Here is an 18,495-nt window from a genome sequence, read left to right as displayed (position 1 = left end):
ACAGACTCCTGCCACCCATACACCCAGGACAGACAGACAGACAGCTGCTACCCCAACACCCAGGACAGATGGACACCTGGGACAGACAGACACCTACTACCCCAACACCCGGGACAGACAGACAGCTGCTACCCCAACACCCAGGACAGATGGACACCTAGGACAGACAGACAGACACCCACGACCCCAACACCCACATGCCCAGGGCAGATGGACACCCAGAACAGACGGACACCCACTACCCCAACACCCAGGACAGATGGACACCTGACACCCACATGCCCAGGGCAGATGGACACTCAGGACAGACGGACACCCGGGCCCACACCCCCAGGCCCCACGTGCCCAGGACAGACAGACACCCCCTACCCCATCACCCGGGACAGACAGACACCCAACACCCACGTACCCAGGGCAGACAGACAACTGGGGACACACACACCCAGCACAGGTGGCCACTCGGGACAGACGGACACCCGGGCCCACACCCCCAGGACAGACAGACAGACAGACAGCTCCACCCCGTGTCCCGGACCCCGCCCCGCCGCGCTCCAGTCTCGGGGCCGGTGGGCGGAGCCCCGGGGCCACGCCACGCCCCTCCCGCCTCCTATTTGCATAGGGGGCCGGACCGCCCAGCTCCGCGTTCATTTACATACGGGGCGGGGACAAATTTGCATTTGGCGCGGGAGAGCGCCGTGCCGGGCGCGGGCGGGCGGGGGGGGGGGGGGTGTCCCGGCTGTCCCCTCCCCCCACCCCAACCCCCACCCGGCCCCAGCGAGCCCCCGCAGCCCCCCAGAGCCGACACTAACAGGAGAGGCGGGGGGGGTGGGTTTTTTTTGTAAAAAATGGTTTATCCGTTCCATTTTTGTATAAAACCCGGGGAGCAGCCGAGCCCCTCGCCCACCGCGCCGCCCGCTGCCGCCTGACAATGAACAACTTTGTGTCAAACCCGGAATCTAAACCCATACCAATGTTTTCTCCTCTCTACAGTCAATCGCCTATGCTCTTCCTTTGAACTATTCCTTAAAAAAAAAGCCACGTATCCCCAAGATTTCTTCTGTCCCAGGTACAGTACGACGGCGGGAGGGAGCTGGCCGCGTTGTTTTTTCCCCTCTCTACGCCGTTTTCTGTTGTCCCTTCTTTCCGATCAGAGACTTGTGGATGTGGGGGATGACACCTGCGGAGAGAACAGGAGGATTCCCGTCAGACTTCCCCAAAATTCCCATCACACTTCCCTAAAAAGCTGGGAATCGAGAAATCCTCGATTCCCCCAGCGGAGTTTTGCGACAACCCGGCGCGAACATTTCCTCCCGCTCGACGGATCCCACCCCGGCGTTCCAGTCGGATCCGGGGAAGCAGCCAGCCTCCGGCACCCATCACCGCTGCCGAATTCCCGTGTATTTATCCCCACTTCCCCCCCCCCCCCCCACTAAAATTCCTGGTTAGGGACAGGAGTGAGGGAAGGGGGGGACGACACCCACCTCCACCGGCAATGGTGGCTTTGATCAGGGAATCCAACTCTTCATCGCCGCGGATCGCCAGCTGCAAGTGACGGGGAGTGATCCGCTTGACTTTGAGATCCTTCGAAGCGTTCCCCGCCAGCTCCAGCACCTGCCGAGAAATCGGGAAGACGCTCGGCATCCCGAGGGAAATGATTTTTTTTGTTGTTGTTGTTTTGCTGTTTTGGTTTTATTCCCACGGGATGAAGGCAAGGGCGGGGAAACCTACCTCGGCGGTGAGGTACTCGAGGATGGCGGCGCTGTAGACGGCAGCGGTGGCACCCACTCGCCCGTGGCTGGTGGTGCGAGTCTTCAAGTGTCTGTGGATCCGGCCCACCGGGAACTGGGGTGGGAGCAACCAACACCTCGTTAACACCTATAGCCCCCTATATTTTTTTCCATAAATTACGCTGATTTTAGCCCAAGTCGCTCCCCACCCCGCGTGTCTACGGCTTCCAGGAGCTGCCACGATGACCTGACACGGAACTGCCGCGACGGCAGATCCTCCCCACACGCTTCCCGCGGGATTTCATCACGATGATCCAAATTAATCCTCTGCAGGAGGGAGGGATCCCGCCCGCATCAGGGAGCAAACAACCCCTGTGAGCCCAGGGGGCCTCATCGCTCCATCATCACAAAACGTTAAGTTTTCACCCCAAAAAACAGAGGGTTCGGGGCAACCTGCCTCCCAGAAGCGGAAGTTTTCCTCGGAAATTCATGTTCTACGATGACATGAAGCAACGAGTGCCGGTGTTGCCTTACCTGCAGCCCGGCTCTCTGCGAGCGAGACACCGCCTTCGCCTTGGCCTTCCCGCTGTCCTTTCCCGCCTTACCACCAGCCTGCAAGAGAGAAACCCGCCTATTAATTAATCTTAATTAATCCAGAGAGACCTGCTGCACCATAATCCAGAGGCAAAGACGCTCTCTGCCGCTGCAGGAAACTTGTGGCCTCTGAAACGACCCGAAACAAGGCGAACTCGAGGGGACAAGGCGGCTGCTTTATCACTCCAGGTGTGTCTCACTTCCTGCTACCGCTATTCCCATTATTTTCCAGAAAACACCAAACGGGGGGAAACCAGCCCAAAGAACCCGTGGGGTTTGTTTGGTTGGTTGGTTTTTTTGCAGCAGTTGTGAGAAGAGTTTGATTTCAGATTCGGTTTCCCCGCTCTGAAGGCGGGCGCTGACACGGGTGGCGCAGCAGGAAACCGTTTCTGAACGTAGGAATTTGCAGCCCAGGCCTGCGGGATTCAAGGGCAATTCCCTTCCTGCTCCGGAGCGGGGGGAAAAAAAAAAAAAAAAAAATCATCAGGGAGCCCCAGAAATGGTGGATTTAACGAAAATTGTGTTGCAGGGGAGCAGCTGAAAAGTGCAAGAAGCCACCGCAAAATGGGGAAGAACCCAACGTGGGTTTGCCGGGCTCCCGCATCCGCTTTAAGGAAACCAATAGATCCAAGGGGCAGTGTAAGAAACTGTGACGTCGCTAATAGCTAACGAGAGCCGCTTCTAACGAAGGTGAGAGCAGCAGGCGACGCAGCAGGGCAGTTGGGAAGTGCCCGCACCCTCCCACGTGAAGGAAGACGTTCCGCCGAACGTGTGTTTTTTTACCGGAGGGAGATGGGAAGATGGGAATAACAATTAACGGCCGTGCAGTACCCAGATCTGCTGTTACCAACCCAAAGTCTGCTCCGTTTGAGAAACAACAGAACTCTAACCCCCCAAATTCAGTCTCCCAGCCCACGATGAGCAGAGGAGCCCCCGTACAGCTGCTGTGAAGGGAAAGCGGAGCCCTAAAAGCATCCATGCTTGTAATCCCCATTTTTACACCACACCTTGATCCCACAATCCCCATCCCCTTCCAAAAAGGGGGAAATATGTCTTGCTGTGAGGGGGGTGAAAGCTGCCGCCAGCCCTTCCTGCTCATTTGGGAGGATCCGGAGATCCCCCGGAGACCGAGGTGATGCTAGTTGAGCGTATTAAACCTTAAAATAAGACACCGGCTTAACATGGGGGGGGGGATGTCCAAGATCTGCGTCCTGTCCCAGCAAGGTACGAGTCACCACCACATGCCTGCACCAGCTGGGGAGCGCCGGCCCAGTTTAAATTCAAATATTGAAAAAAAATAAATTGCAAGGGGAAAATATTTAACCTGGAGGCAAGAAAACAAGCGGAGCAGTGCCGGGTAAGGGCGGCAGGAAGGCCGGGCTGGCATCCCGCGGCACCGAGCACAGGTGGATTCCTCCCCATGGCAGCACCAGGGCTGCCGGCAGAGATCCTGCTGCGGGATTGCTGGCACCTGGCAAAACCGCTCGGCGTTTCGGCAGCCGATGCCAGGACAGGAGTGTCTTTAGAAGCGGTCGGCTCTGGTTTGTTAGGAGAGCGGCTGAGGGGTGGCTTGGAGATTCGTCCAGAAACGCTTTGAAGTGCCAACTCGCTACGGTGAAGCATCAGGAGTTACTTTTATCAGTAGAAAACATCACTCAGTAAAACTTAAAAAAATCAGGAAGGCGGATTTGGGGATATTTTCTTGCTCTAGAAATAAGAGACGGCTCTGGGAAAAGTCCTGGCTGTTCACACCGAGGGCTTTTATCAGCCAGCTGTGAACTTTCCCACTTCTCTGTCAAGTTTTCCAGCCGGCAGCTGCCCACCGGATGGTTCTTTACACGATATTTGACTAAAAATAGGGAAGAAAAGTCTCACAGCGGAAGTCCTGAGGTTTGTCTCCATCTTCACCAACGTCTAAACCCTCTGCAGGGCTTGCAGAGGAAATGCCACAACAGGTTCCCACAGCCAAGCCACCACCGGCTCCCTGTGGAAGCTCATCCCCCTCCCGGCCACGGTCCCGGCAGAGGAACGAGGGCTCCTTGACGAACATCACGTTTGCAGCACAGAGGTTTCCTTCTCTTCCTCGGGAAGCACTGCTCGCGGGGGGTCAGTCAGGTCAGAGATGGCAGCGATTTGCTTCTTCGTCCGGAGGGGACCACGCTGACGGGCACAGGAACACGACGTCTCCTTCCCTTCTCCCCACGGAAGTCACTTGCTGGAAGAGGCATTCCCACACCGAAACCCCACTGGATTGAACACGCTGGGTCTCTTGCAGCCGGCAAGCAGCTTTTTTTTTTTTTTTTTTCCTTCTTCTTGTTTCAAACAGGACTAAAATACTTCAAAAAGCAACTTTTTATCTACTGCCACAAGTTAGAGATATCCCCCAGCGCCCGTGAGGGTTGCATAATCTCACAGAGCATTTCCACGTTAACCCTTAGTGATCGGGGCCCTTATCTCCCACTCGGAACCTCCTCGTATCCTAGACGACAGTTAACAGCCTCTACAACCATGGCTTCCACAACTTTCAGACACCAGGCCACCCGAACGAGGCACCAGGGAGGATTAAACCCCAGCCTTCTCCCCCTACGGTGTTGGACTTTTCCTTGGGAAGCCACCGGCAAGCTCCGCTGAGAGCTAACAGCACACGGAGACGTCGGTCAGAGTCTAAACACTGGAAATCAAACGCTCCTTGGGGCAGGGGCTACCTGGGGAAGGCGGCCAGGCCGCTTGACAGATGTCCTTCAGGCCACTTGCTCCACACTCAGCGCGTTTTACGCCCCCTGACAGTCACTTCCTTACTACACCATCAACTTGTAAAATATAGAAGCACGGAAAGTAGCTGTGAAAGAGGTAGTTTCCCTCCAAAACCGTAACCGAGGCAGTCACGGCCCGGGAAAGCTTTGACAGCCTAAGGGAGTCACCGGCTCCACCGCTCGCCTCCCGCCGGCCCGATCGGCGGAGCCGAGATTTCGGGAAGCGGCACAAATCCTCTCCCGAAGGGCCTCGCAACGAGATAAAGTCGGCGAGAGGCTTCGGTTACAGAACGGCGGCAGACCCGGCGAGCGCCGGGCGGGGGGGACGGGACCGAAGCGGTTTTCGGCGCACTTCCAGGCGCCCCGTCAAGGGGAGGATGCGGGGGGAGCCCCCCGGGAACGGCAGGGAGCGGCGCCGTGCCCAAGGTCACGGATCGGTGACAGAGCCCGGCACAGGAGCCGCCCGTTCCGCCCCCCCACTCCTCGCCGCGGCCCCGGCCTCTCGCCGAGAGGAGCGGCGGCGGTACCCGATCCCGGACGCGGGGCCCCGTTGACAGCGGCGGCTCCAGCCCCCGCCGGGCGGCCCTGTCACCTCCGGGCCTGCGGCCAGCCGCCCCGGCCCAGCGGGAAAGCGGCGCCTCCCGGCCTCAGCCTCCCACCGGCTCCGGTACCGGCCCCGGAGCCCCCCCCCAGCACCCCCAGAGGAGCCGGACCGAGCCCGGCCGCCGCCCCCGCCGCTCACCATGGTGCCGCCGCCGCCGCCTGAGCTCCGGTCCCGAGTCCGCGCTGGAGCCGCCTCAGGAGCCGCCAGACAATAACCCGCCCGAGCGCGAGGAGGGAGCCCGGCCTGCCGCGGCGGCCTCAAGCCAATCAAGGCGTCCCATACTAGTTTGAACATCCCGCTACCACCAATCCTAGCGCCGCTTCTTGCCCTCTCAGTGGCTCCGCCCCGCGGCCCGTTTAACGGCTGTTTTTCCTTTGCACACGGCACGCAGGGGTGAGGGCGGGGGGCGTGTCCGGCCGTTCCGAGCCGGTGGGCGGTGCAGCGGAGTGACGTGACCGTCTACCAATAGAAAGAGCTCACCGTCTCGCGCGAGGAGGGGCTGGGCAGACAGACAGCTCGCGGAGCCAATGGAAGGAGAGGAGCCTTTCCCGCCCATTCTCTCCCCCCGCCCCCCGGTTGTTTGTTTGCGCCGAGCGGGGGAGGGGGCGGATGCGGTGCTGAGGGGAGCGGGGCGGCGGGGGGGCTCGCCCGGCTCCGTCGCCGTTACGGGCGGGGCCCCGGCTCCGCTCCGCTCCGCGGTCCCGGCTGCTGTCAGGGCCGTTGGCGGGTCCCGCCGCGCCTGCCCGGTCGTGGGCCGGCGTCTCCCCGGGCAGCGGGGCTCGGCTCCGGACAGGGCCCGGCCCTCCCTGGGGCCCACGGCCGCTGTAGGCCTCAGGGCCGCTCCACGCACCCCGAGTTGTCCCCGACCCACCTCTGCCCTCCGCCTCCTTCGGGGGAGGACGGAGCTTCCCACCCGCTGCCCGTCCAGCCCAGGCCCCGTCATCACCCCCACGGCCCACCGAAGGGCTTGGGCCTGAGGCATAGCCTAGAAAGACTTAAGCCTCGGTTACAAACGGCTGCGCTTGGCTCAGCCGGGCTGCTGCCTGCGCCAGCTCCGTGCTGGGAGGAGGCAGTTGCCGGCGTGGGCAGCACGGAGGTGAGGGGAATCCCTCCCTCCCAGGTGACGCTGAGGCCCGGTGGGGGCTCGGGCAAGCGGTGCCTTTGAGTCCTTCCCTGTGTGTTTTTCAGAAATAAAGCCTGGTCCTGCCCCGTAGGATGAGATAAGAAGGGATAAGAAGGGCAGCGGCAGTGAGGTAACACAGTGTCCTGTCAGCCCCAGGGGGGATTTGGGCTGGGGCTCGGGGCACAAGGGAACGTCAAGATGCAAAAGGGACAGTTGCTGGTAGCGGCAGGGATAAAATATGGCCAAAAAAAGCCCAAAAAATTCCTGGTCTGACTGTGGCAGGGGGTGTGTGTGGTGGTGTGTTAGGGAAGAGCATGTCACGGGAAATAAAAGCTCTAGTTTCTCGTGACGAGCCTGGTCCAGCACCAAATCCAACCCGATTCACATGACAAGGTTAATATTATAAGAGAAACTTTGGATTTTAGAGAGCGAGGGTCGCTGACTAACAGGAGCAGCTTGGGGAGCGTGACAGCCCCTTGTGCGTGCGGCGGAGCCCCTGCCTGGGGATGGCGGAAGCAGCTCTGGAGCCTGCCCTGCCCCTTGGCTCCGCCGAGGGAGGAGACGATGGAGCAGGTAGGGGAGCGCCGGGCTGGGGAGGAGGAGGAGGAGGAGGAGGAGGAGAAGAGGGGGACGAGGAAGGCGGCTTTGCACTGTCACTGTCCCACCCTGGGTGTCCCGGGTGCCTGGGCTCACGCCCCACCCTGTGCCTCAGTTTCCCTCCAGCACCAGGCAGGGTGGAGGGGGCACCGAGCCGCCCCTGCCCCTCGCTGCAGCTGCCGTGGGGGGGCTCAGGGGTGCCCGGGTGACCCCGCTGCGGGCAAGGAGCCGGGGGCCCCGAGCCCCCCGGCCCCGCAGCTGCTCCCGGTCCCCCCCCCCCGGAGGGAACGCTGCCCGCACCTGCCCCACAGGCAGCAACTGCCACAGGCGCCTGCTGTGTATCCAGGGCCCCCCCAGCTGTCCCCCCACAGCCCCCCGGTTCCGTCCAGGGGGGGCTGGAGCAGCTGCCCGCCCTGGCATCCGGGCGACGTGCGGGACGGGGTCCCCGGGGACGCCGCCAGCTGCTCCCTGAGGGGCGAGGGACCCCGCTCGGAGGGGATCCAGCCCCCCTGGGGATGGGGTCAGGCCAGGCCCTGGCTGCCTGCAGCGATGGGGACAGGCGGTGGCGGTGGCGGCGGCGGCGGTGGGGCTGCGGTGCGGCAGCGGCTCATGCGCAGGCGGCTCCCGCTCGCTCGTGTCCTCAGATGAGCCCGTGCCCGCAGGGAGCCGCAGAGCTAAATGCAGCGCGGGCTGCAGCGCCTGCGTCACCGCACGCCGGCCTGGCGCGGGCTGCCTCGCTGCCGGGGGCGGCACGGGACTGCCGACACCCTGTCCGGCACGGGCTGCAGGCCACACACACGGCTGCGGACACGCCGCGCACGCGGCTGCGAACACGCCACGCAGCCGTGTGCGCGGAGCACACGCCTTGCTGGGCCGGTCTGCGCAGGCCGGCGTGCCTGCGTGAGCCGTGACACACGCAACACGCGTGTGCCATGCCCAACCCTCCTCCGTCCCCGCGGTGCCGATCCCTTGCACCCCGACGTGCCCCCCCAGTTCCCCGCGGTGCCCCCCACAGCTGCCCCGGCTCTGGGGACTCCCCTGGGGACAGAGCCCTGCTTGGGGACAAGGTGGCCCTCAACATGCCCACGCTGGGGACCCCGTGTGCCCCCTCTGTGCTATCCCAAACCCTCAGGACACCCGTGTCCCCCCCCCGAGCCCCGAGGGTCCCCAAGACACCCCCACAACGCCACGGGGCCACCGCCGACCCTGCCCACCCCATCCCCTACCGAGAGGGTGACACGAGTGAGACCCCCAGGGACAGCTGGGGACCCCCCCACCGAATCCCCCCACGGAGCGAGACGGGGCCGGGCTGGGTTTTTCATTCACTTTTCCGCATACTTTTTATTTGTTACAAACATACAATTCTTTAAATATAGACTTGTAAAACTCCATTTGCAAAAATCTGCTACGGTAAGGAGTGCTCGCTAGCATGAGGAGTTCGTCACGTCGGGCGTCGTCTTTGCTAGTGGTAAAATCCAGGACCTGCCTTCGGCAACCGCCGGCCGCTCCCCGGCGTCTCCCGAAGCCGCCCCGCCGGCCGCAGAGGAAGGGAGAGGGGGGGACGGGACCCCCCCGGGCGCCGGCAGCCCCGCGCTGGGCCGCCTAAAGTGCATGGTTTGCTTTATTTTTTGTTTTTCTTTCATTAAAAAAATAAGAGGAATAAAACTTTCTTCTTTCGTCAAGGTACTTCGGGGTGAACGTTTTGGTCTCTCAGCAGACATTGGCCGAAGCCAGTCCCGGCCCCGGCGACTCTCGGAGGAGGATCCGGCGCTCTCCCGCACCGATGGTTTACCAACTGGCCGGCACGTTTCCACCTCATCCCGGGGTGAACCATGTGCCGGGGACGGGAGAGCCGCCCGCGCCGGACCCGCTCTCGGCCGTCGCATCGGTGTCGGCGCTGCTTCGAGGCCAGAAACCCCCGGGGCCTCTTGCCCGCCGTGCTTTCGAGGCCTTGACGCCACCGGCAACCCCAAACCGCGGTGCCAGAGAGCGCGGGGGCTCGGAGGTCTCGCCTGCGACCGCCAGCCCAACGGTCGCCACCGCTGCAGTGAGAAGCCGCCGGTGCCACGCTCTTCACCGGCCGTTCCTCTCCCGGCTCGATCCGAGATCCGTTCTGGCGCTGGGATCTCACGCCGACGCACCAAACACCAGCTCCGCTTGGCACAGGCACCGCTGGTTTGACCGGCTCCACGAGGAAGAGGAGGGCGATGGCGCCCGCAGCCGAGCCTCACCCTACGAGGGACATCTCTCCAAGCTTCCGTGGAGACACCGGCGAGCTGCCGCAACGCTGAGCCGGTGTGGATTTCCCACCGGGAACCCTCTCCCGGCGAGCGCGGCGGCGAAGATCTGCTGAGAGATTCCTTGTGCATCAGCTCAAGTACCGTCATCGCTCGCTCACGCTTCTTTTTTTTTTTTCTCTTTTTTTCTCTTTTTTTTTTTTTTTTAAACTTTTTTCTTTTTTAAAAGAGAAGCCGGCGAGGGTTTGTTTTTTTTTTTAATCGCCAACAAGAGAAACCGCCGCTCTCCCCGGCACGGCAGCCCCGGGGACCACTTGCCTCCCCCCAGGTCGTCCTCCGCCGGCAGCGAGGGACCACGAGGGGATTCTCATGCCCGTGACCCCAAAACGGCTGGAAACAAGGCAGGATAATTCCGATTTTCTTCCATATTTTTCTCTTAGGAGGGGAAAAAAACTGAAGCAGTTTTAACTTTGAACGGAGCCGCCAACGGCTCCCAGCCCAGACATTTTGGGTATTTACATTGATTTTGGGGCGCTATACAAGATTTACAAGATTTCACTTTTTGTACAGCGATAGTCGCGCTCTCACACCGTCCCTTCTGGGACAACAAAAATCTGGAAGCTCCAAGAATTTGGGATATTTTTTCCCCCTTCCGTGTTTTTTTTTTAAAAAAAAGCAATTTGCCCATTTTCTACAGGATCCAAACCAAAAAACCCAACCAAATCTCATATATACACACACGCGCGCGCGCGGGGATGTGTATATACATATATATATATAAGGGAACAACCAGACCCGCCGCGCGTGCCGCCGCCGAATTCCCCGCGCCCCGGCTGCGGGCAGGTGTTTTCGGCGACGACGAGGTCCGGTCTGTGGAGAGACGCCGGCGCAGGCAGGAGCCCGGCTTCGGCATAACCGTCGTCCCGCTTTCCTCGGGGAAACGCTGCGCCTGATCCTCGGCGGCGCGAGCGGGGGGCTCCCCGGGGCTCCCCCCTCTCGGCAGCCCCAGCCTGCCGTCCGCAGGCGAAAGCAACCGAAACCCCCCCCAAAACTCACCAAAAAAAATAACCCCTCGCAGAAACCACCCGAGTCCTCGCTCGCGCCCGAGGCTTCTCCGCCCGCCTCTCCGAATCGCTCTCGCCGGCCGCTGGCAGGTTAAACAACCCCTTTTTTTAGTGATTTTTCGCATTTTTTGATGTTTTTTTGGTTTCTTTTGTGTTTTTGCTGCGAGATTTCTTCCCCCGACGCGCTCTGCTCGTCTCACCCGTTTGCTGGAAGGTCAAATGGAGCTGCGGAAGGTTTCTGTACATAGATACATCGCTTCTCCGGCAGGAGAAAGGTTTCTGGTTGCCAAAGCGAACGCCGTCTGCGGCACTGGGTCCTGGTTTGGTCTTTTTTTTTTTTTTTTTTTTTTTTTTGGCGTTATTTGCCTTTTTTTCCTCTTCCACGTATTTCCTAGGCGGCTACCGAGAGCCGAGCCGGGCCGGCGGCGACCCTGCCGCTCCCCCGGAGTAGAAAGGTAAGGCTAAATCACTGTAATTCAGCCAAAAAAAAAAAAAAAGAATATATATATATTTTTTTATATATATATATATATATATATGATCCTCTTTAAAAATAAAAGGAGAGGTACCGCCTGCGTCTTTGCAACCGGCAGCCGAACGCCGGCGTGTCCCTCGCCGCCGGGACGCGGAGCCGGGTGTCCCCCTGAGGGGTGCGGCCGCCGTCTCCCCCGACCCGGCAGCGTCCGCGGCGCTTCGTCGCTTTTCTCCGCGGCAAAGAACGGAAGGCGCGCGAACAGAAAAATGGAACGATGGGCGAATACAGCAGGACGTCACTGGAAAGAGCTGCCTGAGGGTACAAAATACAGTACGGACGCGGTTCAGACATCGAGATAAAAGACTATTGCTCCCGTGTGAGTGAGGAAACCCAGTCCTTTGCGACGGAGGAGAATTAAAAACGGGATAAACGGAAGAAAATCGCGTTAAAAATCCCTTTAAAAAGAGCTACGGAGGCGGGGAAGGGCAGGAGGGGGTTCGGAGGATGGACGGACGGATGGACAGACGATGTCCCCCGGGGCTCTGCTGGGTTTTGGAGCGAGGCGGGGGACGGAGGTGGTGTCCCCCCCCGCCTCGCGAAGACGAGTCGCTGCCGGCCGTTCCTCGCTTCCCAATAAATACGGAGCGAGCGGAGAGAGGGAGACGCCGGGATCCGCGACAATAAATTAAGGAGGCAGCTGAGATCGGGGCGGGGGGGGCGTGCGCAGGCTCCCGAAACATAGCGGAGAAAAATGAATTTTCAAAAAAGTCCTAAAAGTGGAGAAGCCGTCGGGCAAGAGGACCTGAAACTTTGGAATGAAGAGCGATGAACCCCGTGCAGTTCAGAGTTCCTGGGATAAAATGTGGCTAAAAAAATACCTTCCTGGAAAGGGCAGGATCGAGCTGATTTAGGTAAAAAAAAAAAAAAAAAAAAAAAGGAAAAAAAGGAAAAAAAAAAAAGACTATTTCAGAGTGGAAAAATCCATTTAATACGAGAGGTGATGGCTGGAGGGACCCCGCCGGCTGCGGCGCGGCTGGCCGAGGCGGCAGAGCCAGTGCGGCCAGGTAGTTAAAAAAAAAAAAAAAAAAAAAAAAACCAAAATAAGAAAAAAAAACAACCCCAAGCCCCCAAAATCCCAACACCGAGGGCCCCGGCTGCCGGGTGCGGAGTCCCACCAGTGCTACCACCGCCTCCGCCGGCGTGAGGTACTGAGGAAAGGCGGCGAGTTGGTTTTGCTAACGAAAAAAGAAGGAGGAGAAGGGGCGGATTTCGGCGCCCGAGGGTCCCGGCGCCGTGCCGGTGCCGGCTGTACCGGTGAAACGGTAAACGGGAAGGAAACCTGAGCGGGCCTTCCCGGTACGGAGCCGGCGCCGCCGGAGGCCGCCGTATTTGGAGAGAAGGGGAAGATCTTGCGCCCCGTCGAGCTTTCCTTGTGCTTTGTGCCTGCGTGAACCTGCCTCTCTCCGCGCCCCCCCGGCGTCACGGGGGGAGAGCGATAAATCATCGAAACCCAGAAAGTCTTCCGTCGTTTCAGGGCCCTGCCGGCTTCCCGCTCGCTCGGCTGCGGGTTCCAGTTCGGGCGCCCGGAGCTGAGCGGTTCCCCCCCCCCCCCCCCCAAAAAAAAAAAAAAATCTGGAAAAAGGGGGAAATAAAAGGACAAGAAAGAAAAAGACGAGAGAACGGACGCTGGTCCAGATACGGCCCCCCCGCCCCGGCTCTCGCTTCCAAGAGCTCCCGCTCGCCGCCTCCGTCGCTCTCTCCCCCCGTGCTCCGCCGGCGAGGGTTTCGGTGCGTGGCAGCCGGCCCGGTGAGCCGCGGTGGCGGCTCCTCTCCGTGCGGCGTGGGTGCCGGATGCTGGTTTCGATGGTGGTGGGGGGCACCGTGTCGGCACGGGCCGCGCTTTGGGAGAGGAGGGGGGATCCGGGCGGCCCCCCCCCCCGGCCCCCCGAAAAGCTGAGAGTCCTCGGGGCTGCGGGGAGGAGGGTGCCGGCGGCGGGTCCCCCGTGGCGGGGGACGGCGGTGGCTCGTCCCGGCGGCGGCGGGGCGCGCGTGAGCGCGGAGGACGCGGTCGGTGTCGCGGTCGGGCCGGTTTCTCTCTCTCTCTCTCTGGCGGTGGCGGCGGCGGCAGGAGGGGGGGGGGGAGGCTCGGGGACCCCTTCGGGGAGAGGGGGGGCCCGGGGGGGGGGGGTCGGGGAGGGGTGGGGGGGTGCCGGCGGCGGGGTTCAGGGCGGGGGGGGGGGCTCAGTCGTCGTCCACGTCGTCGCCGTCGGAGTCGTCGCCGGCGCCGCTGCCGCTGCCGGGACCGGGCGGCCCGGCGCGTCGGTCGTAGAGCTTGTCCCGCTGGCGGTCCTGGATGTCGCGCATCTCCTCGGCGTAGCGGCAGAAGGCGCCGCCGAACTTGGCCCAGGCCTTGTAGGGGACGGTGATGGCGTTGCGGTAGGACGGCTTCACCTCGCTCACCCGCAGGAAGACGCCGTACTTGTTGCAGCCCACGTCGAAGAAGAAGCGCTTGGAGTCCACGGTGATGGAGGTGCCCTCGGGCAGCTCCCCGTAGAGGCCCCCGCCGCCCGGCCCGCCGCCCCCGGGGCCGCCCAGCTCGTCCTCCTCGCCCCCGTAGTCGTCGATCAGCTTGGCCAGGGCGTCGCGGAACTCGATCAGGCCCTGGGCGGGCAGGGCGATGGTCTGGCCGCTCTGCAGCCCGGGGGGGCCGCCCGGGAAGCCCCCCGGCCCGCCGGGGCCGCGGTTGACGGTCTGGCGGATGCGGAGGAAGCGCCCGCGCTGGTTCTCCTTCAGGTCCAGGTAGTACTTGCGGTTCTCCCGCACCAGGAACTCGCTCTTGAGGGCGCGGCGGGGGCCGGGGCCGGCGCCGTCCTCGCCGGGGGGCCCGGCGGCCTGGGCCAGCTGCTCGGGGCTGGAGGGCCCCAGCTGGGCGTAGTGCTCGATGAAGTCGCCCAGGTAGTCGCGGAACTCGGCGGCCACCGCCATGGAGAGGGTGAGGCGGCTCTTGGAGCCGCCCGCGCCCACCTCGGCGATCTTCAGGAAGCGGCCCTTGGCGTTCTGCTTGACGTCCAGGTAGAACCGCTTGTTCTGGATGTCCAGCCGCTTCGACGCCAGCTCCTGCGTCTCCTGCTCCGGGCCCGCCCCGCCGCCGCCGGACCCCCCGCCGGACCCGGACCCGCCGCCGCCGCCGCGGCCGGTCGCGAACCCGCCGCCGCCGCCGCCGCTGCCGCCGCGCTCGCTGCCGCTGTCCCCGTCCGCCATCTTGTCCGTCCGCCCGCCCGCCCCGCGCCGGCCCTTCCGCGCGCGCCGCCCCGCTTCCGGCGCGCGGCCCCGCGCCCCGCCCCGCCCCTCTGCGACAGGGGTGACGTCACCGCCGCACTCCGCCGCGGCCGCCCCCCGCGCGCTCCCCCCCCCCGCATCACGTGGTGCGGGGGAGGCCCCGCCCGCCGCGTCCCCGCGCGCCCTCTGCCGCCGCCGCGGCCCCGCCCCCGCCGCCGGAGCCCCGCCCCGCGGGCGGACCGCGCTCGGCCACGAGCCCCGCCCCTCCGCCAAGCCCCGCCCCGCGGCCCCGCCCCCCCGCCGCGCGCGCGTCGGCCCCCCCCCCCCCGAGCGGAGCCGTGACGCCACCGGCGGCCCCGCCGCTCCCGGCTGTCAATCACGGCCGCCGGCAGCTCCCATTGGCCGCGCCCGGGGGTGGGTGGGTGGGTGGTGGCGAGCCCCCCCTCCCCGCCGGCCTGGGGGAGGGGACGCATGACGTCATGGCCGGCAAGCCTGGCGTCATCGATCACGTCAGCGGCGGGAGGGGGCCACACCGGGGCTCTGGCAGCCTGCGGGTCCTGCCGGGACCCCCCTGGTCCCCCCCGAGGCGGGCGGAGGCGCCGGTGCCCGGGCAGGACCCGCCCCAGGGCCCGGGAGGCTCCGGCAGCCCCGGCCCCCGGGGACGCCCGGCAGCGGCAGCGGGAGGGGGAGGCCGGCTCCCGCCCCAGGGAGGGCTCGCAGCCCCGGCGGTTCACCCAAAGCCCCCACGGGGTCCACCACCGTCATCCGGAGGGGTCCGAGCGTCGCGCGTGCGCGCGGCCAGCGCCGGTGCTGCCGGGGCCACCCGAGCACGTCGAAAGCCACCAGAGCTGCGGGGGTGGCGAGGGCGCGGCCGTCGTCCCCGTCAGGAGGCACCGTGGGTCAAAACCCGGCCCTGGAGCCGGTGCCGGCCGTGACCGCGGGGACCTCTCCCCAGGCCCGGCCTCTGTTGGGCGGGAGGGGACGCGGGGATGCGGAGGCTGCCCAGCCTCCCCCCGTACCTGGGAGGAGCTGGAGGCCATGGGCGGGCGGTGACGCCTGCCCGACCCATCGCCCGCCACGGTGACACGGCCCTGGCAGCGCCCGTGGGCTACCAGGACCTCCGGGGGCCTCTGACACCCCGGTGGGCACCACCGAGGCCGCTGTAGAGGACAGGGTCCAGCTGTGGCCCCCCCCCAGTGTGGACGGACAGACAGACAGACAGCCCGCCCTCCCCAGGGTGTAGCAGTGGGGGTGGGGTGCAGCCCAGACCTCCATCTGGGGGGCACCTTGTGTGGGGGTGGGGCACAGGGCATCCTCCTTGGGGTCGGGGACAGACACGGACGGTGGGGGCTTGTTTTGGGGAGGGGGGATCCCCCCCAGGCTCCCAGGCAGGTCTTGCTTCTGCAGCCCCCCGACCAGGGGGACACCGAGGCCCCCCAGCAGCCGCACCCCAGGGATCCCCCCCCCCCCTCCCAGCACCCCCCAGTGAAAGTGGGGCCCCCCCACCCCAAACACCGCTCCAAGGTCATGAGCACGTCCCGGGGGGGACAGGGGACACCCTTCCCGCCCCCACGCCACCAATGGTGACACCACTATACATTCCCCCCCGTGGCCCATCCCCCCACCCCCCGCCGCACCCACGGGTGCTCCCCCCACACCCACGGGTGCTGCCCGCCCCCCCCGGCGCAGACAGAGTCCGGGTCTCCACACACAAACTCTTTATCCGGGGGCAGACGCAGCGGGGCGAGGCGGGGGGGGCTCACCTCGGCCCAGGAGACGCCCGGTGGGTGCTGGGGGTGGGGGGGTCGGCGGGACCCACGGGACCCCCCCGTGGGTGCCGGGGGGGCCTCAGTGGGGCAGCTCGTGGGGGATCAGCTTGTAGTGGGCGCCGCAGGAGGGGCAGCGCTGGGCCTCCCCCTGGTGCAGCCAGAACCAGACGACGCAGCTGTTGTCCTCTTCGCCTGGGGGGAGGAAGAGGAGGGTGGGACGGAGGGACGCGGGGGGCGACGGACACACGGACGGAGGGACGTGGGGGGGGGACGGGACGGACACACGGAAGGAGGGACGCGGGGGGGGGGACGACGGACGGACACACGGACGGAGGGACGCGGGGGGGGGGGGGACACGGACGGACACACGGACGGAGGGACGCGGGGGGGGGGGGGGGACGGGACGGACACACGGACGGAGGGACGCGGGGGGGGGGGGGACACGGACGGACACACGGACGGAGGGACGCGGGGGGGGGGGGGGGGACGGACGGACACACGGACGGAGGGACGCGGGGGGGGGGGGGGACGGGACGGGACGGACACAAGGGGGGGGGGGGGACGCGGGGGGGGGGGGGGGGGGGACGACGGGACGGACACACGGACGGAGGGACACACACTTACAGACGCAGCCCACGATGCGCTTGTTGCCGATGGAGGGGACGAGGTTGGGGTCCTCCTTGGTCCCCGCGTAGCGCTTGGGCCGGAACATGCTGTAGGGGTCCTGGGGGCGGGGGGGCGGGGTGAGAGGGGGCACCCCCGCCGCTGCCCCTCCCCCCCGGCCCCGCCCCTCCCCCCGCACACCGCGGCCCCGCGCCCCCCGGCTCCGAGCCCCCCGCGCCGCCCCGCACTCACCAGGCCCTTGTTCATGGCCTCCAGCACCTTCCGCTCCAGCCCCGTCGCCTGCTCCTCGTCGCTGGCGAGGCCGCCTGCGGGGCACCGCGGTCAGACCGGGAGGCCGCGGCCTCGCTCCCCCTCCTCCTCCTCCTCCTCCTCCCTCCCGGTTCCCCCCCACTCACCGGGGACGGCGAGGCGGCGGGCGGGCGGGGCGCGGGCGGAGGCGGCGGGCAGCAGCCGCAGGGCCGCGCTCACCCGCAGTAACCTTGAGGCCATGGCGGAGGCGGCGGCGGCGGCGGACAGCGCTTCCGGTGGCGGCGGCGGAAGCGGAAGTGGCCGCGCGGCGGGGCGTGGCGGGCGGCTGAGCCACGCCCCTTGGGCGGGGGGGCGGGCCTCTCCCCTCCGCGACCAGAGCCCCGCCCCCAGCAACAGGCCCCGCCCCTGGCGAGCGGAGCCCCGCCCCTGGCAGCTGGCCCCGCCCCTCTGTGCCGCCCCAGGGGTCACCAGGAGCTGGGGAGGGTGACGGGGGGGTGGCCGTGGGGACAGGGACACCCCAGGGGGATGGGGACACCCCTGGGGGGACAGGGACGACGTCCCCGGGGCCATGGGGACAGGGACACCCCAGGGGGACGGGGACACTCTTGGGGGGACAGTGACGATGTCCCCGGGGCCATGGGGACAGGGACACCCTGGGGGGACAGGGGCACCCGGGGGGACAAGGGCAATGTCCTTGGGGCCATGGGGACACGGACACCTCTGGGGGCACAGGGACGATGTCCCTGGGGGGGGGGGGCCATGGGGACGGGACCCCCCCAGAGGGACAGGGACAGATGTCCCCGGAGCCTTGGGGACAAGGCCACCCCAGGACACCGGGGACAGACGTCCCCGGGGCGATGGGGACAGACGGCCATGGGGCCGGGACACCGCAGGGGGGGGGGGCTGGGGACAGCCATCCCCGGGCGGGTGGGGACAGAGCCGTCGGGGGGACACGCCGGGACAATCCCGCCACCCGCGTCCCCCACCCCGGCGGCGGCCGCGGCGCGGCCGTCCCCACGTGCGTCCCCCCGCGGGCCCCCTGCCCTCGCGGGGCTCGCCTGCTCCCGCGCCCCCGTCGTCCCTCGTCAGCCCCCGGCGCTAATTGCCCCCGCCCCCCGCGGCAGCGGCGCCTCCCGGGGGGGCCAAACCAACCTTACTTTGCCCCGTTTGAAGGCCTACGCTGGGGTGGGGGCCTCCCTCCCCCTCTGTTTTTGAGGGGGGCACCCATGGGTGCTGCGTGCGGGCGGCAGCCGGTTTGGGGAGGGGGGGGGTGATAGATCAAAAAAAAAAAAAAAAAAGGAAATATGGAAAAAAAAAAAAAAAAAGGAATGGGGGGGCCGGAGCGGCGGGGGGGCCGTGGGCCGTGCCAAGGGAGGAGGGACGGCGCAGGCCGGCCGGCG

At 65.3% G+C, this 18,495-nt stretch overlaps 3 protein-coding genes across 3 annotated transcripts; all 3 read right to left on the bottom strand.

The window, feature by feature from the left end:
* Positions 1-827: 827 nt before the first annotated feature.
* LOC142420171 (histone H2A.V) lies at positions 828-5,987 on the bottom strand. Its single transcript, XM_075523771.1, has 5 exons — positions 5,817-5,987; positions 2,262-2,339; positions 1,729-1,842; positions 1,482-1,611; positions 828-1,177 (listed from the first exon to the last, which is right to left on the bottom strand). The coding sequence occupies exons 1-5, from the start codon at positions 5,970-5,972 to the stop codon at positions 1,116-1,118; spliced, it is 540 nt and encodes a 179-aa protein (XP_075379886.1). The 5' UTR covers positions 5,973-5,987; the 3' UTR covers positions 828-1,115.
* Positions 5,988-13,362: 7,375 nt separating this feature from the next.
* PURB (purine rich element binding protein B) lies at positions 13,363-14,483 on the bottom strand. Its single transcript, XM_075523760.1, has one exon. The coding sequence runs from the start codon at positions 14,433-14,435 to the stop codon at positions 13,416-13,418; it is 1,020 nt and encodes a 339-aa protein (XP_075379875.1). The 5' UTR covers positions 14,436-14,483; the 3' UTR covers positions 13,363-13,415.
* A 1,673-nt stretch (positions 14,484-16,156) lies between these two features.
* On the bottom strand, positions 16,157-17,680 carry COX5B (cytochrome c oxidase subunit 5B). Its single transcript, XM_075523766.1, has 4 exons — positions 17,242-17,680; positions 17,078-17,151; positions 16,847-16,946; positions 16,157-16,414 (listed from the first exon to the last, which is right to left on the bottom strand). Exons 1-4 carry the CDS (start codon positions 17,663-17,665, stop codon positions 16,302-16,304), a joined length of 711 nt encoding a protein of 236 aa, XP_075379881.1. The 5' UTR covers positions 17,666-17,680; the 3' UTR covers positions 16,157-16,301.
* Positions 17,681-18,495: the final 815 nt, after the last annotated feature.

The sequence above is a fragment of the Mycteria americana genome, chromosome 23 (genome assembly GCF_035582795.1).
Source record: "Mycteria americana isolate JAX WOST 10 ecotype Jacksonville Zoo and Gardens chromosome 23, USCA_MyAme_1.0, whole genome shotgun sequence".
Lineage (NCBI taxonomy): Eukaryota > Metazoa > Chordata > Aves > Ciconiiformes > Ciconiidae > Mycteria > Mycteria americana.
The sequence above is the reverse complement of the archived record's forward strand: the minus strand, read 5'-3'. Positions and strand labels throughout refer to the sequence as shown.

Bases quoted from the DNA above. Each gene is read 5' to 3' on its own strand.
- LOC142420171 (XM_075523771.1), bottom strand. From the start codon at position 5,972: ATGTTCAAACTAGTATGGGACGCCTTGATTGGCTTGAGGCCGCCGCGG. The intron at 2,340-5,816 runs GTGAGCGGCGGG...TCTCTCTTGCAG, and splicing joins GCGGCGGCGGCGGCACCATG to GCTGGTGGTAAGGCGGGAAA. The intron at 1,178-1,481 runs GTGGGTGTCGTC...TTCTCTCCGCAG, and splicing joins AGCCACCATTGCCGGTGGAG to GTGTCATCCCCCACATCCAC.
- PURB (XM_075523760.1), bottom strand. From the start codon at position 14,435: ATGGCGGACGGGGACAGCGGCAGCGAGCGCGGCGGCAGCGGCGGCGGC.
- COX5B (XM_075523766.1), bottom strand. From the start codon at position 17,665: ATGGCCCCGGGGACGTCGTCCCTGTCCCCCCAGGGGTGTCCCCATCCC. The intron at 17,152-17,241 runs GTGAGTGGGGGG...GGTGCCCCGCAG, and splicing joins CCGCCGCCTCGCCGTCCCCG to GCGGCCTCGCCAGCGACGAG. The intron at 16,947-17,077 runs GTGAGTGCGGGG...CCCCGCCCCCAG, and splicing joins AGGCCATGAACAAGGGCCTG to GACCCCTACAGCATGTTCCG.